At 44.3% G+C, this 16,975-nt stretch overlaps 1 protein-coding gene across 1 annotated transcript; it reads right to left on the bottom strand.

Annotated features, from left to right (window-relative positions):
* Positions 1 to 321: 321 nt before the first annotated feature.
* On the bottom strand, positions 322 to 1,627 carry LOC136753849 (uncharacterized protein F54H12.2-like). Its single transcript, XM_066710234.1, has 2 exons — positions 1,361 to 1,627; positions 322 to 1,191 (listed from the first exon to the last, which is right to left on the bottom strand). Exons 1-2 carry the CDS (start codon positions 1,625 to 1,627, stop codon positions 322 to 324), a joined length of 1,137 nt encoding a protein of 378 aa, XP_066566331.1.
* Between the last annotated feature and the right edge of the window lie 15,348 nt (positions 1,628 to 16,975).

The raw sequence follows: 16,975 nt of genomic DNA, 5'->3' as shown, positions 1-16,975 counted from the left end.
TTTAAAAAATGCATGATTGATTTAGGGAAAAAAGGAGCATTGGGAGGGAATCCATAAGAATCAAAGAATTCAGCCTTCCCATCTCCTCCTAGATAGATAGTGAGCCAGTGCTCCCCGGGTCAGTCGTGGGGGTGGGTGTTAATGATGAGACAGACTGGCCTCCTATTCTGGACTCGTGATCGTTTGGGGAGCTTATCAGATGGAAACACCCCCAGAAAATAGTCTCTTGTGTAAATGTCCTTAGTCATGATGGCAAAAAGTTGTTTGGAATCCATGGCCAGTTTAGTGAAAAGTACAAAGCAATCTTTTTTTTTTTCCTTTTCAGCTGTAGTCGTAAAGGATTTGGCATCTCATGTTAATTTCAACAATGTTGTCAAAAACAGCATACACTATCATGTTCACGGTGGTTGGTAATGGCTGGGCAAAACTAATTTCTGCTCTCAGGTTCCCTGTTTTTATGAGTGAATAGTGCCCGGTGCACTCTTGATCCGGGCTGAGGTTAAATGTAAACAGGGTGTAACCTCTGGCAAACTCCTTACGGTCCACTACCAGAGGCTTGTCTTTGAGGCGCTTTCCAGCTGTTTCCACCAGGTTAAAGTACTCCCGGACACTGTTATTATTTGCGAAATTCGGTTGTAACGGTTTAGTAGGGATCTGCTCTCCATCTGCATACAGGGCCAGGAAATTAATATCACAATGTTTAAAGTTGAAGGGGTTTTGTGTAACATCACCACTGAATGATGCGTTGTCCACAAAACCAATTACTATTATTTTAGGCAATTGGCCCAGAAACAAATTTTCCTGGTTGCACACCCGGCTTCCTCTGGCCAGACTGAACACTTTAATCTGAACCCGATCTACAGGGTATTTTGCATTAGCCACCTGCAGCGCATCGGCGTGACCCAGCCTGACAGCGGGAGCCACCTGGACCCTCTTCACAAACAGAGCTGCTGAGAGAACCGACAGTTTAAAATCCTCAGCGTTGCTCATGAGACAGAACGCTTCTCTGTTACGGGTGAGTTTAATTTTTATATCAACACCATTCAGCATTAATTTGTCTTGAAAAAGCATGTCTGCATGAATACAACCCAACAATTCTAGTTTTCGGCTTCCTGCTGTATAGGCAGCTCTATTTTTGAACCCCAGGTTTGCCCCGTTCAGCACGGTTACTTCATGCTGGCCGTCTGTGTCCTTGACAAAAAGGCCTGCAGAGTACTGTGTGTTCAAAGTGCTTTCACTGTAGTTGAGAATGGATTCTATAATAGTTCTGTAAGGATAACAGTTGTATGCTCTGGCTAATAAGTCTGTCCCCAATTGTGATGTCGACTTGACTGAAAAGGGAGGCCACGGGGTAATTTACCAGGCCCACCCGATCATCCAGGGCCAGATCGGTGCCATCGTGCTTAGTAATTTTACAAGTCAGATAGATCACGGTGTTGTTCAGATCTAGATAGTCTTCGCCGTTTCCAGTGATGTAAAATTCCAGTGGGGCATTGTCAGAGAGCGCTGTGAGTGGCAGCACCTCCACATAGATGCTCTTCTCAAAGCTGGTCTGTGTGGGTGCCAGCTGAAAAAGGTCCAGTTCAGATTTGGTGCACTCCCCAGGGCTACAGTGCACGAAAGCCATGTTTAAAATATATCCCCGCGATGTTGTTACCTGGAGCTCCTCTTCTTACCGGCCCTGTTTCTTTTATGATTGTGTTTCTTGCGTACGGCCCTTCTTTTAACAGGTCCTGTGAGCTCCAGTGGTGTTGTTCTTTTCCTTTTAATGCCTCTCCTGATATACCTCCTGTTTCGGAGCATTTATTCTGTTGGCCAATGCACTTGTAACCTGCCTGACCACATCTTTAGCTATGTTTGTGGACGCCGATCTGATATGTGGTTTGACAATTTCTAATCAACGTATCAGAAAAGGCATAGCTTTTCTGAATAATGCTCTAAATATGATACTTGTAGTAGTTCCTATACATGTGCAGGTCTCCATAGTTTTTAACAATCACCATGTTTTTAAAAGTGGTTGTATCTAACAGGTTGGAAATGCAACTTCACTATCACCTTGCCATATGTGAATGTGACATGTTTGTTCTGATCAGTCTTTATTTCAATGCTGATGGTGTCAAATTGATCCATACTCAGGGGGACATAGTGCAGCTTATCATATAACAGCGTAACAAACTTGCCTTCTTCCCCTTTTTTAGGTACACAGCGCAGAAGTGGGGCATAAGTCATCCACTAATTGGTATTCAATTATATCGGTATAAACATACATGTGGTTAAAACCCGCAGTAATATCCGCAGGATGGGGCGAGTTTTTCCTCGGGAATGAACCCCAAGACGTGTGCTAGCTGGCCCCTGGTAAAAAACAATATTGTCGAATCCCCGAAAATGCGCACATTTCTACTAATATAGTTGTATTGAAAGTATACCTTGGGTGATGTGGGGACTGCCTTGACAGCATTATTCATGGCTGTTAACAATACATCAATGTTTTTAAAGTAGCCTTGTGATATTTCATAATACCAGTTATTATCAGTTGTCTCAGAATGCAATTCGAAGCTCTGTTTCCTGTCAAACGTATTGACAGTCATGGGGTAGTGCATCTCCACCATCCCTACCTCCCGTTTACCTGATAGATCGATGGATTTGGCTAGATGATCAGTAAAGTTGGAGCTCTTGTTATTAGGAAATAGATCCTGTGAGGCGTTGCTGGTTAAAGTCAGGTAAAATCCGTTTTCACTCATTTTTTGAGCCTCTCACAACCCCGGGGCTATGTCTTTCACCTCTGAAGCTTTGATCCAACTATTACATTTAACCCCCCACCCCAGCCATTTGACTAAAACTTGTTTATTTCTGCCACGACCTCTCGAGTCTAAAATGTTTTGTATACGATATACTCTGTCAACATTTGGGTTTATCTTTTGTAACTCTTCTGTGTAAAACTGACCTTTTATCTCATCACCAGCATGATCTTTTAGTTTGTAAATGGGTCTTAATCCAGGCACACATTCTTTGACTATGAAAATCTCATCAGTGAATTGTCTGCTCATACCCCTTTTCAAATCTCCCTTTTATCCTTGATACTCTCACATGATCACCTTGTTTAAACTTTAATATTGAAGGTCTGCTTTTTAAAAATGATCCATACACTGTCCTCCATACCCTCAGGGCATTGTCAGGGGTGACATCGACTGGACATTCCTTGACAGTTCTATGGAATGTGTGATTGTAACTGCACACCAGGTCTGGTAAGACATCAACATACCTAAAGTATTCACAGTTGTAAAATACTTCCACATTTTCGATTTTATAGTCCTATTGAACCTCTCTACCAGCTTTCACTTTACTGTTTGTCACAAAATGTACAATTTGGTGTTGCTTGAAAAGACTTTGAAAACCCTGATTGAGGAACTCTTTCCCCTGATCTGTCTGCAATTTCTTCGGAACGCGCCCTTGGGTGAATATTCTTTTAAAGGCTGCACACACTTGCTGACCCGTTTTGTTTTTTAACGGTACTGCCCAGGCATATTTGGACAACACATCTATACAGGTTAGAATGTACACTCACCTAAAGGATTATTAGGAACACCTGTTCAATTTCTCATTAATGCAATTATCTAACCAACCAATCACATGGCAGTTGCTTCAATGCATTTAGGGGTGTGGTCCTGGTCAAGACAATCTCCTGAACTCCAAACTGAATGTCTGAATGGGAAAGAAAGGTGATTTAAGCAATTTTGAGCGTGGCATGGTTGTTGGTGCCAGACGGGCCGGTCTGAGTATTTCACAATCTGCTCAGTTACTGGGATTTTCACGCACAACCATTTCTAGGGTTTACAAAGAATGGTGTGAAAAGGGAAAAACATCCAGTATGCGGCAGTCCTGTGGGCGAAAATGCCTTGTTGATGCTAGAGGTCAGAGGAGAATGGGCCGACTGATTCAAGCTGATAGAAGAGCAACTTTGACTGAAATAACCACTCGTTACAACCGAGGTATGCAGCAAAGCATTTGTGAAGCCACAACACGTACAACCTTGAGGCGGATGGGCTACAACAGCAGAAGACCCCACCGGGTACCACTCATCTCCACTACAAATAGGAAAAAGAGGCTACAATTTGCACAAGCTCACCAAAATTGGACAGACTGGAAAAATGTTGCCTGGTCTGATGAGTCTCGATTTCTGTTGAGACATTCAGATGGTAGAGTCAGAATTTGGCGTAAACAAAATGAGAACATGGATCCATCATGCCTTGTTACCACTGTGCAGGCTGGTGGTGGTGGTGTAATGGTGTGGGGGATGTTTTCTTGGCACACTTTAGGCCCCTTAGTGCCAACTGGGCATCGTTTAAATGCCACGGCCTACCTGAGCATTGTTTCTGACCATGTCCATCCCTTTATGACCACCATGTACCCATCCTCTGATGGCTACTTCCAGCAGGATAATGCACCATGTCACAAAGGTCGAATCATTTCAAATTGGTTTCTGGAACATGACAATGAGTTCACTGTACTAAACTGGCCCCCACAGTCACCAGATCTCAACCCAATAGAGCATCTTTGGGATGTGGTGGAACGGGAGCTTCGTGCCCTGGATGTGCATCCCACAAATCTCCATCAACTGCAAGATGCTATCCTATCAATATGGGCCAACATTTCTAAAGAATGCTTTCAGCACCTTGTTGAATCAATGCCACGTAGAATTAAGGCAGTTCTGAAGGCGAAAGGGGGTCAAACACAGTATTAGTATGGTGTTCCTAATAATCCTAATAGGTGAGTGTATTTCATACTGTTATTGAACTTTGAGAACTGACCCATTTCCACCAGGTCCGCCTGCCATTGCCAGTCAATGTCTTGTACCAGTGTCAAGTTCCTCTTAAACCTCACCCTCGCTGGTTTGTGCACTGAATATGTGTATTGATCCGATAACCATTGCAAAACATGTTCTCTTTTTACATGGACACCCTTTGCTCTGACACTTCTCAGTAGTGTATCGATTGCCCCAAAACTTCCTGCTTCACTGGATGTATAATATATCTCTTTTAATCTCTTTTCATAGCTCATCCTCTAATGATTCAATAATACCTGTTGCCCTTAACAACTTATACTAAGTAGTAACACCAAAGTGGCCAAGTGGTTAAGGTGTTGGTCTTAAGATCCAGTGGACATATAGCCGTAGGATAATCCTGTAGGATAATGCTCTGACAATTGTTTTATTATCACAGGTTTGAAACACTCTGTCAGTTACCACATCAACAGCTATTTAGTACTTAATTTCTTTTCTGCATTCCTTGATCACTTTGGATTTATCAGAAAGATGTGGTCTTGCAGGGTGTCCATATTTCTGTGGACTCATCAGTACCAATGTTCAAGAAGAAGAAATCAGAGATGAAAAACAAAAGTTAATATATAAATAAGAAAAGCTTACTTTTATCAGGTTTTCGAGGCTTTGTTAACCAAAGAGTGTAGGTGCTCCAAGTCTCTGTAGGTGCTATTTTAACTGTGATCCAATAACAATTCTTGAATATGAGAACTAACCTGGAGATGACATGCTTTGGCATTTATCTCAATGAACCTAAGAAAAAGGTAAATTACTGAAATGAAAATTAAAAATGCATATGACTGCCCATTCCACTCTTCTACACAAGGAACACGTAACCAACAAAGTGTACATTATTTTTTCTCTTATTAATTATTTTATTAGAAACCTATCCAGATTTTTCTGAAGGATTTGCCTACTTTTTGCCCATTAAAATGAACCACAAGGCTTACATTAGACAACATTAGTGGGCTATGTGTTTTTCAAAGCACTGTGTTTTGCACTCTTAAAAACATTAAGGATGTATCTGCCATATCACTGGCAGGCAGCATGGCTGAAGCATGCAGAATTTAATTTCATTACCAGGAAATGTGTTAATCTCCAGGCACTGCCCCAGCCACATGAACCATGTTAATGATAGTGAACGAGAATTCACCATAAACCATAGAAATGACACATAACCACATGGGTATAGCAGAGATTCCATATTGGTAGTCTGTAAATAAAACTGATTTTTTCTATTACTTGCTTTAGTCTTTATTGTATAAAGGATACTGAGCAGAAAGATTCAATTTTTGATCTTCTAAAAACTCACACAGCTGAAGGACTGTACAACTCCATATACACAGCAGAAGGTGCAGACAATTTCACAATTTATGGGCACAGATGTATCTCAGACAGAATCATTTTCCCACAGCAAGAACTAACCTGAAAATAGCATGCTTCAACAAACACATTTATCTCAATGCAGTAAACACATTTTATGTATATTTTTTGGTTGTACAAGTTCAAGAAGATAAAAGTATTTAAATAAAAAGAAGAATGCATACGTCTATTCATTCCCCCTCTTTCTCACAAGTAAAAAGTTACCAACAACATTACTATGTTTTACACTTCTTCGTGATCTACAGAGCAAGGAGGTATCCTTATATTAATATATACCGTACTGTGCAAAAGTTTTAGGCAGGTAAGAATGCTTTCAAAAATAGACATGTTAATAGATTATATTTATCAATTAACTAAATGCAAAGAACAGAAGAAAAATCTAAATCAAATCAAATCAATATTTGGTGTGACCACCCTTTGCCCTTGAAGAACCCAGTCTTGATGCACAGAGGATAAATGTATTTATTTAACATGCCAGGCCTGGAAGAGGCCCGACATGGAAGCTTCCCACCTCAGTAGGGACTCTTAATGTTTACAAATATGAGTGCAGCTTTATAGGAAGATGATATAGAATGTTGTGGCCGTTCATCCAATCAAAAGCTTCAAAAGGTGCAAGCTCTGGAAAGTTTGTAGGACACTCTTCTGAAGGGAGGGAGTTTTGAAGCATGGAAGAAGGTGTTTTCCTGTTGTGGCATACAAACTGCCCAATCTCACAGTTTTCTTTAACAATGAACAATGAGGTAATCAATCACTATAATGTAGCATCTTCAGCCTTGAGAGAAGAACAGGAAACCCCAAACAAACATTAAGCAAACTGGTATCTGTAGGCTGTTTATCTGTTTGGGTGTTCCTCTTATCATAATGAACAGAAGTCAAAGTGGAGAGGAGAATGTCCAGAGCATATCCTCTGGACAACTGCCGGTTGCTAGCTTGACAAATCTAATTTGCTCAGTCTGCATATTATTATTTCAAATATAGAACATAATACAGTTTATATAAAACATTGATAACGGCTCTACAGCCTTCAAAACAGCATCAGTTCTTCTAGGTATACTTGCACAAAGTCAGGGATTTTGTAGGCATATAGTCAGGTGTATGATTAAACAATTATACCAAACAGGTGCTAATGATCATCAATTCAATATGTAGGTTGAAACACAATCATTAACTGACACAGAAACAGCTATGTAGGAGGAATAAAACTGGTTGAGGAAGAGACAAACTTAGCTAATAAGGTGAGGTTGTTGAAGACAGTTTACTGTCAAAAGTCATACACCATGGCAAGACTGAGCATAGCAACAAGACACAAAGTAGTTATACTGCATCAGCAAAGTCTCTCCCAGGCAGAAATTTCAAGGTAGACAGGGGTTTCCAGAAGAAGAAGCACAAAGAAATGGGCAACGTTGAAGACCGTTGTGGTCGGCCAAGGAAACTTCAGCAGATGAATTACTTAAATGCTTACTTCCCTTCACAATTGGAAGATGTCCAGCAGTGCCATCAGCTCAGAATTCGCAGAAAACAGTGGGACCCTGGTACACCCATCTACTGTCCTGAGAAGTCTGGTCAGAAGTGGCCTTCATCGAAGAATTGCGGCCAAAAAGCCATACCTCCGACGTGGCAATAAGGCCAAGGGACTCAACTATGCACGAAAACACAGGAACTGGGGTGCAGAAAAATGGCAGCAGGTACTTTGGACTGATGAGTCAAAATCTGATATATTTGACTGTAACAGAAAGCAATTTGTTCGTCAAAGGGCTGGAGAGCGGTACACAAATGAGTGTCTGCAGGCAACAGTGAAGCATGGTGGAGGTTCCTTGCAAGTTTGGGGCTGCATTTCTGCAAATGGAGTTGGGGATTTGGTCATAATTAATAGTCTCCTCAATGCTGAGAAGTACAGATAGATACTTATCCATCATGCAATACCATCAGGGAGGCATCTGATTGGCCCCAAATTTATTCTGCAGCATGACAATGACCCCAAACATACAGTGAAAGTCATTAAGAACTATCTTCAGCGTAAATAAGAACAAGGAGTCCTGGAAGTGATGGTATGGCCCCCAGGGGCCCTGATCTCAACATCATCGAGTCTGTCTGGGATTATATGAAGAGAGGGAAGCAACTGAGGCTGCCTAAATCTGCAGAAGAGATGTGGTTAGTTCTCCCAAGATGTTTGGGCCAACCTACCTGCCGAGTTCCTTCAAAAACTGTGTGCAAGTGTACCTGAAGAGTTGATGCTGTTTTGAAGGCAAAGGGTGGTCACACCAAATATTGATTTGATGTAGATTTTTCTTCTGTTTGCTTTCAACTTTATTGAATTTGGTGGAGCTACTAAAATATTACAGCTTCTTGGATTTTTTAAATAATAATTTTACAAATGTTGTGCATGTTTGTGTATAACCTAGAACTCATAACTGTAAAGTGTGACATTATAGTGAGCTCTAACCTACAATCCATGTTTAAGCCCATAGTTCAAGTGTAATGATTCAGTACTGCTGGGTGCCACCAATATGTGAGGGATTCACACTGCAAATGAGCTTTTTGTGTGTATGTCTAATTCCCGACTTAAAAACCAAGAAAATGACAAAAAAAATTATTATTAAAGTTACAGACAGCAAAAATGTAACATGATAGTTCAAAATAATGTGCTTGCAATCTTTACATTTGAACCAGTTGGAGGGAGAAAAACTTTGAAAATAGGATTTTGATATACAGTGCTTTGCTAAAGTATTCATCCCCCTTGGCATTTTTCCTATTTGGTTGCATTACAACCTGTAATTTAAATTGATTTTTATTTGGATTTCATGTAATGGACATACACAAAATAGTCCAAATTGGTGAAGTGAAATGAAAACAATTACTTGTTTAAAAAAAAAAAAAAAAAAAAAACACAGAAAAGTGGTGCATGCATATGTATTCATCCCCTTTGCTATAAAGCTCCTAAATAAGATCTGGTGCAATCAATTACTTTCAGAAGTCAAATAATTAGTTAAATAAAGTCCACCTGTGTGCAATCTAAGTGTCACATGATCTGTCACATAATCTCAGTATATATACACCTGTTCTGAAAAGCCCCAGAGTCTGCAACACCACCGACCAAGCGGCACCATGAAGACCAAGGTCTGCTACGCCTTGACACTCAACCATATCGCTCGGCCGTTCAACCTCGGAATCTACTAAATATACATTAGATCATACATTAGCATCACCAAACAAGCACTTTAGAAACCATGATGAGCATAAATTCTGCAATGGCGATACAGGAACTGGCTTAACATTTTTGCCCTTATGTCAGTGGATGTGATAACTGTTAGGTTTTCTCATAGTAAGAGCCTGCATCATTTCAAAAATCTATATCATCTATGCAATATATCTGCTGTGGGAACAAAATGTTTCCCCAAGAGATGACATGGGACACTTAGAAGCCATTCACTAAATAATAACACACAATATCTCTGAACTATACAGAACCCTGACCCATCTCGAAAAAACAGCCAGTGTGGTAAACACTAATCAGGAGTTTTATCAGACTACCCCCACCCCCCCAAGACCCCCCTCCCCCATCCCTACCCAGCACATAACCATAAAGGTACATTAAAGTGAAAAGGTACATGTGAGTAAAAAAATTAATAAACAACAGCATATTGTATACTCAGTCCAGGAAGGAGGATAGAATGTAAGCACAAAAATAGTTACCTTAAAGCACTCATCACATGTAAAGGCACAACTAAAAATACGTAATTGTATCTAATAATATTATTTAATTAATTCTACAGAAAAGGAAATTATAGCTTGGGTAACAAGACAGTCTCTTCCCTGCAGCTTTATAAATCCAAAAGCACATGCACATTTGTAAAGGGTAATACAAATGTGTGATTTGAAGGAAGAAAATTTATATTGAAATCAATATTGCACTACTTTTATTAACTACAGAATATTTTCTACAAGCATTTTTTAATGTATTTTGGTTTCAGTGTTTTCTAGCATTGAAAACCAGATGAGACTTGAACCAGTTCAGCTGACCATGCCCCTTTTCAGAATCTCTAACTTAAGTAATCAAATTTGCATATATGACATGTCATCTGTATCCAAAACATGTAATCATGTATTTGTTTATATCTGGAAAACAATATAAGATTAAGCAAATTGCTAATTGACATGAATCCAAATTAATTTTGCTTTAAATCACAAAAAGAGTGTAAATATATTATAATTGATGAAAAAAATACAAAATGTTTTATTCTGCAATTGACGTGTATTTCATGTAACAGAGCAACATGGTTGTTCTTCAGTCCTTAGACTGTAATGAATAGTGTAGTTTACAAATAATTAAACAATTATTTAAAATAATTTATTTATTAAAAACTCTAATGATCAAACTTAACTTTGTTACATGTTAATGATGTTGAATGTCACCAAAACAAAGAAAATATATATATGGAAGAGATTCCCCTGCAGGGGAAACTGCCACATACCTCTGCAGGGCAACTGGATGAGGGCCGAGGCAATCGGGATGCGACCAATAATACTGTCGCCCTCTCCATCCTGACCTCCTCCAGCACAGCTGGGGGAGGGGTTTCTGCGCACTTCTGCGGGAACCTGATCGAAACGTCACTCTATCAAAGCTGCCATTGGCCCCTACGCTCGTCACTCAGAACAGGTCCCTTCCCACTTCCTGTTCTATAAAACGTGACGTCAGCGCAGGTTTGTCCTCTTTTGCTTCTTCGCCTTGACCTGAGAACGTGAGCTCTCCGTGTCTTGTCTTGTGCATTAGACTTTGATTGTTTATTAAAAAATATTATTGCTCGGTTGGTTGGCTTCACAGCTGTGCTGTCACCACCATTGTTATTATTGTCTGTGTCTATTTGTGTTATTAGTTATTATCTTTGATAGCTAATCCGACTCTGTTCCGTCCGCGCTCCGGGGCTCCGGTGCACTTCGGTTTCAGTTTCGGCTACAAATAGCACACTTTAAAAATAATAGTTGTGTTTATATAGTGTCTTATATATTCCGACTGCTTGCTGTGTTGGTTTTTTGTCCACAGGGCTTTTTCCTCCACAGCAGGAGCGCTAGCAGCCGGCTTACACCACGCCGGTGGAGATTGAGGGGAGTCTGTCTGCCCCATCCCAGGAGGAGGGCAGTAGACGGGCCACCTGGGAGGAGGACTGCCTGTCTCTGGGTCCTCACGAGGACTCAGAGCTCGAGGCGAAGCTCATGGAGGAGGAGCTGGTCGCTTCCACCCCTCCTCCTCCGTTGAGCGTGGACGCCCCCCCTGCTCCTACGGGACAGGACAGGGAGTTCTGGGCAGTTATTCAGAGGGCTGTGGAGTCTCTTCAGCTCCCCTGGCCCTCTGATCCTGCCCCGCCGTGCTCCAGGTTTGAGAGGGGTCAGCGCGCGCAGCGGCCCACACAGGCCCTCCTGCTGCTGCCTGACCTCTTTGATGAGCTGAGGGCTACCTGGGACCATGCAGCAACAACCCCCGCCCTTGCCAGGAGAGGGGAGGCTTATGCCAGGACCCAGGGCATGGCAGAAGCGGGCTTGGTGGATTTACCCCGGGTTAATTCCACCATAGCCGCGCTCGTCTCCTTACCTCCGCTGTCTGCGGAGCCATGCGACCTGGCCTGCCCCAACAGGCAGTGTCACGTCATGGAGACGCTGCTCCGGAGGGCGTATGAGGCTGGAGCCCAAGCGGCTCGCCTCCAAAATACGGAGAGCCTGCTGGCCTTGTATGTAGCCCAGCTGGCAGAGCCCTCGGAGCAACAAGGCACATCACCCACCCCGCCCCCTATCTCGGAGATAGTGGCGGCGCCAGATCAGCTGGTTACGGTGATGCGCCAGGGGGCAAGGGTGACAGGGCGATCCTTGGCAGCCATTGTGGCGGCACACCGCCAGCTTTGGCTGTCTCAGGCACGGCGGGTCCCTGAGGCGGACAAGACTCGCCTCATGGACGCCCGTATTTCGCCGGGCTTTACTTTTGGCCCCTCTGTGGAGGAGATGCTCTCGCGCACCCTCCAGGAGAGGGAGCAGTCCCTGCAGCTGGCCCGAGTGTACCCGGTGGCACCTCAGGCTCAGAAACGCAGGCTGTCTGCGGCAGCTCGCTGCTGGGGAGGCCCCCCGACCGCGGCTCCCAGGCCACAGCCCAGGCCACAGGCCGGACCACAACCCAGGTCACAGCCCTGCCCACCTGCCGATCTCCGCCAGCGGCCTATGGCAGCTCGTGGTAGGAGGGGACCCAGCCCAACCCCGCCTCCTCCACCACCCGAGCCGCGTCCCTGAGGCGTTCCAGCAGCCTCTGGCCCACCTTTACACCACCCAGCAACTCTCCAATTGGCAACACTGCACCCAAGACTCTTGGGTGCTCCAAATTATATCAGTTGGCTACTCCCTGCAATTTCAGACACGTCCACCCCCCTTCCAGGGCATGGTATGGACGCGAGTGAGGGACCCGTTGCGTCGAAATCACCGCTCTACTGGAGAAGCGAGCAATCCGCGAAGTGCCCCCACCGAGGCAGCACGAGGGATCTGAGGCGCCTGAACCGCCACCTCAAGGTGCTGCACTTCAAGATGCTCAACCTGTGCACCATGTCCCAGGCCATCAAGCCCAGCGACTGGTTCACCACGGTGGATCTGAAAGATGCTTACTTTCACATCCCCATTGCGCAGGCGCACAGAAAGTTTCTCTGCTTCGCCTTCAAGGGCCGAGCGTTCTCCCCTTCGGCCTGTCGCTAGCGCCACGCACTTTTTCCAAGTGCATGGACGTCGTGCTAGCCCCCTTGCGTTGCCAGGGGGTCCACGTCCTCAATTATCTAGACGACTGGCTGGTTTGTTCTCACTCGAGGGAGCAGGTTCGGAGTCACACGGACCTGATTTTAGGCCGCCTTTCCGAATTGGGCCTTCGGGTCAATCGAGAGAAGAGCCCAGCAGGCACAGTTCCTTGGACTGCACCTCAATTCCGTTGCCATGCTCGCCACGCTGGCGCCAGAGAGAGTTGCCTCAATACACACGTGTCTGACCCCCCATCGGGGTCATATTGCAATTTCTACAAGAGCTGTTGGACCAGGGCAAGTCCCCGTCCACGCTCAAAGTGTATCTGGCGGCCATCTCGACATGTCATGTTCGGATTGATGGCGAGCCTCCTGGGTCTCATTTTCTGGCTGTGCAGTTTCTAAAGGGAGCTCAGCGGCTACAGACTACTTGAACAATTTCACTGCCCGCATGGCGCCTTGATGTAGTGCTGGATGCACTTTCCCAAGCCCAATTTGAGCCACTGAACTCAGCTGAGCTGAAGCTGGTGTCACTTCATTTTTGCTGGCAATCACCTCTGCAAAACGCGTGAGCGAGTTACACGCCCTGTCCATACACCCATCGTGTGTCCGTTTTGCGGGAGATGGCTCCAGGGTCACGCTACAGCCTAACCCTGCGTTCCTCCCGAAAGTGCTGTCTCCATTTCATGTCAACAGGCCTATTGGCTTTTCATCCTCCTCCCTTCGCTTCAGAGTAAGAGAGTCGGCTTCACCTGCTCTGCCCTGTGCGGGCCCTCAGGTGCTATTTGGAACGCACTAAGGGCATTCGGTGCTCAGACCAACTGTTTGTGTCTTATGGAGCGTGGACACAAGGCCAGGCGCTTTCAAAGCAGCGCCTCTCGCATTGGATTGTGGACACCATTACCATGGCCTACGAGTCCACCGGGACCCTGGTGCCTGATCACCTGGTGGCCCACTCGACTCGAGGTGTTGCCACATCGTGGGCCCTTTTTCAAGGTGCCCCCTTGGCAGACATTTGTGCGGCTGCAGCTTGGGCCTCGCCGCTTACATTTGCCCGGTTCTACAGGTTGGATATGACGGTACCGGTCCCTTTCATTGGGAACCCAGTTTTGGCTGCAGTTGAGCCCCAGTAGCCTGCAGGCTCTGGCTCCTGCCTTTCCTCTCCCAGTCTGCCCCTGTAAGTGCATCCTGAGGGAGCTAGTGAACCTTGTCTTTCCCTTCCACCGTACTATGCCTTCCAGTCGAGCACCCACGCGAGCTGCTCCTGGATGTACAGACAGCCCTGTCGATGTGTTCCCGGGGCTTGTCGTGTGGCCTATAGGCATGTTGCCGTAAGAGGCCGCCCTGTATATAGTTCATTCATTGTAATTGTGTTGCGGTGGTGCATGCGTTTGGCCTGTACCCCACTCTGTGTATTGGTCAGCAGGTCTGTGGCCTGCTCTGGCTGTATTACACCATAGAGCAGGGAACCACTGCTGTTGTCCTCCGAACTATGCGGAGGACATAGTTCATTTATTCGCATGGTAGAGCTGTAGTTGCCCTGCGTTAGCTGCGCTATTCGACAGGTGTCAACTGCTCCTGTGTTCCACGTGTGGTGTATTAGCCAGCTCCTGCACCCCGTGATGTATATATCTGTATATATGTATTATGTGTTACTGTGGCTCCATTCTAAAATTGTAGAGCCACTGTTCCTAGCTGACGGTGCTTGAGTTTCGCTGCCTCGCTGTGTATATAGTTCCTTTGTTAACACAGTAGAGCTAATGTTGCCCTGCGTTAGCCGGTCTAACCAGCAAGTGCTTGATTGCCCGCGCCAGACATTGTGCAAGTAGATTACGGCCTCGCTCCTAGTTGCACTAGAAGAGCAGCCGGCCTTGCTCTTGTAAGTGGAGGGCGTAAGAGTTAACCTCTGTAGCCCCGCTTTGTATATGCTGATTGCAGACAGTTCCCGGTAGAGCGTGACTATGGTCCTCGCTCCTGGACGGCTCAGGTGTGGCCCTACGGGGCCCCTGAGGTTACTATATGGAGTTGTGTTGCCGAGGTCCCCTAGCGGTGCACCTCGGGGCAGGCTCCCTTATCAGCTCGCTGCCTCCTCCCTGGCGGTTTTGTTATACAGTAACCCCTCCCCCTTGGGCAGTGCTTCCGACTCGAAAGATAACGTATGCAACCCCAGTTATCTGAAAAAGGAAGCACTGCCCAAGGGTTGCAATGTCGCGCAGGAGTCCAGGCTCCCGGCAAAAGAGGACGAACCTGCGCTGACGTCACGTTTTATAGAACAGGAAGTGGGAAGGGACCTGTTCTGAGTGACGAGTGCAGGGGCCAATGGCAGCTTTGATAGAGTGACATTTCGATCAGGTTCCTGCGGAAGTGCACAGAAACCCCTCCCCCTTGGGCAGTGCTTCCTTTTTCAGATAACCGGGGTTGCATACGCAACCTATCGTTTTATAGATTTTTTGACTTTTTAGAATTTTAATAATTTATTTTTTAAATTACATACCTGACATGACATAACATGACATGACATACCTGTTTTTTTTTTAAACACTTATGCCATCTATCTATGCAATGGAGAATTTTAGTTTTTATAATGTTTAATATTGTAATTATTTTTTACATACTATTTTAAAATGAATTTAATCAATTCATGCTATAATGAATCCATGCGTAGGGGACCGAGCAAAGTGGAATATACCTGTACTGAATATAAGTTACTTTGTTTTTAGAGATGTCTGCATAAGGTACAGGGTGATGGTCCCTGATGTGTAAAAAAGTTGTATGGTTCCACAATGAGCACAAACCGGTATTACAAAAAGGAATTCAAACACTACATCATCTTTTTTCATATCCAAAATACAGGATGCTGTAGGCCTATATTTAATACATTGTGCGAGTTAGAAAGGATCGTCATCGTACATTTTGCCAAGACTTCATTTGGAAGTAGACATTACTAATGACCAACTGTATGGCACTCTTTCCAACACAAAATTGTGCAGTTGATGATTAATAGGAAGGTTCGTTGAAGGGAGTTGGCTCAAGAAATGAGATAGCAGAGTTCTACGAATGCATGTCCAATTTTAACAGTGAGCTTCCAAAATAAGGGACACTGTTCGGCGAGTATTATATACTCGATATAGGATTATATAAATATATTATAAATTCAGTTATATTTCTAAAGCAATGCATGACCAGTAGGGCTCATGTCACAGAAAAGGCATTGAAAATGCTCTAAGCTAACTTGAGTAAGACCAAAGTCATGTTCAACAACTTTGTTAAATCTAAGAAAATGAATTAGATCAAAAAATACTTTTGAAAATTGAAAAGTTATGTCTATCTTGGACAAGACATCAATGTAGATGGAGATCTTATGGAAGAAATCAAAAGAAGAATGAAAATGGAAGTACATTTGGAAGAAAAGTACACTTATTGAAATTAAATCTACCCATTTGCCTGAAGGGAGAAATACACTGCTCAATAAAATTAAGGGAACATGTAATCATCACAGTATAACACCAAGTCAATTAAACTTCAGGGATATCAATCTGTCCAATTAGGAAGCCTAAGCAATTGTGAATCAATTGTCACCTGTTTTGGTCCAAATGAAAGTGACAACAGGTGTACTGGAGAGGCAACAGCAAGATGGTTTGCAGGTGGTGGCCACAGACAATTGATCTCTCCTTATCCTTCCTGACTGATTCTTCTCTAGTTTTGCGTTTTGCATTTCGCAAGTGTCTTTGTCACTACTGGTAGCATGAGGCGGTACCTGCAGCCCATTCAGGTTGTAGAAGTAGACTAGCTCCTCCAGGATGGCACATCCATACGTGCCTTCGCAAGAAGGGTGCTACTGGTGTGCATGTTTCTGACCAAACTGTCAGAAACAGACTCCATGAGGGTGGCATGAGGGCCCGACATCCTCTAGGGGGACCTGTGCTTACAGCCCAGCACTGTGCAGCTCGATTGGCATTTGCCAGGGAACAAAAGAATTGGCAGGTCCGCCATTGGTGTCCTGTTCTCTTCACAG

This window comes from Amia ocellicauda, chromosome 7 (assembly GCF_036373705.1).
Source record: "Amia ocellicauda isolate fAmiCal2 chromosome 7, fAmiCal2.hap1, whole genome shotgun sequence".
Taxonomy (NCBI): Eukaryota; Metazoa; Chordata; class Actinopteri; order Amiiformes; family Amiidae; genus Amia; species Amia ocellicauda.
Note: the sequence above shows the minus strand (reverse complement) of the source record. Positions and strands in the feature narration are given on the sequence as shown.

Excerpts from the sequence above, each read along its gene's own strand:
- LOC136753849 (XM_066710234.1), bottom strand. The coding sequence starts at position 1,627 with ATGGCTTTCGTGCACTGTAGCCCTGGGGAGTGCACCAAATCTGAACTG. Across the intron at positions 1,192-1,360 it reads TGGATGATCGGGTGGGCCTG|GACACAGACGGCCAGCATGA; the intron begins GTAAATTACCCC and ends CTTTTTGTCAAG.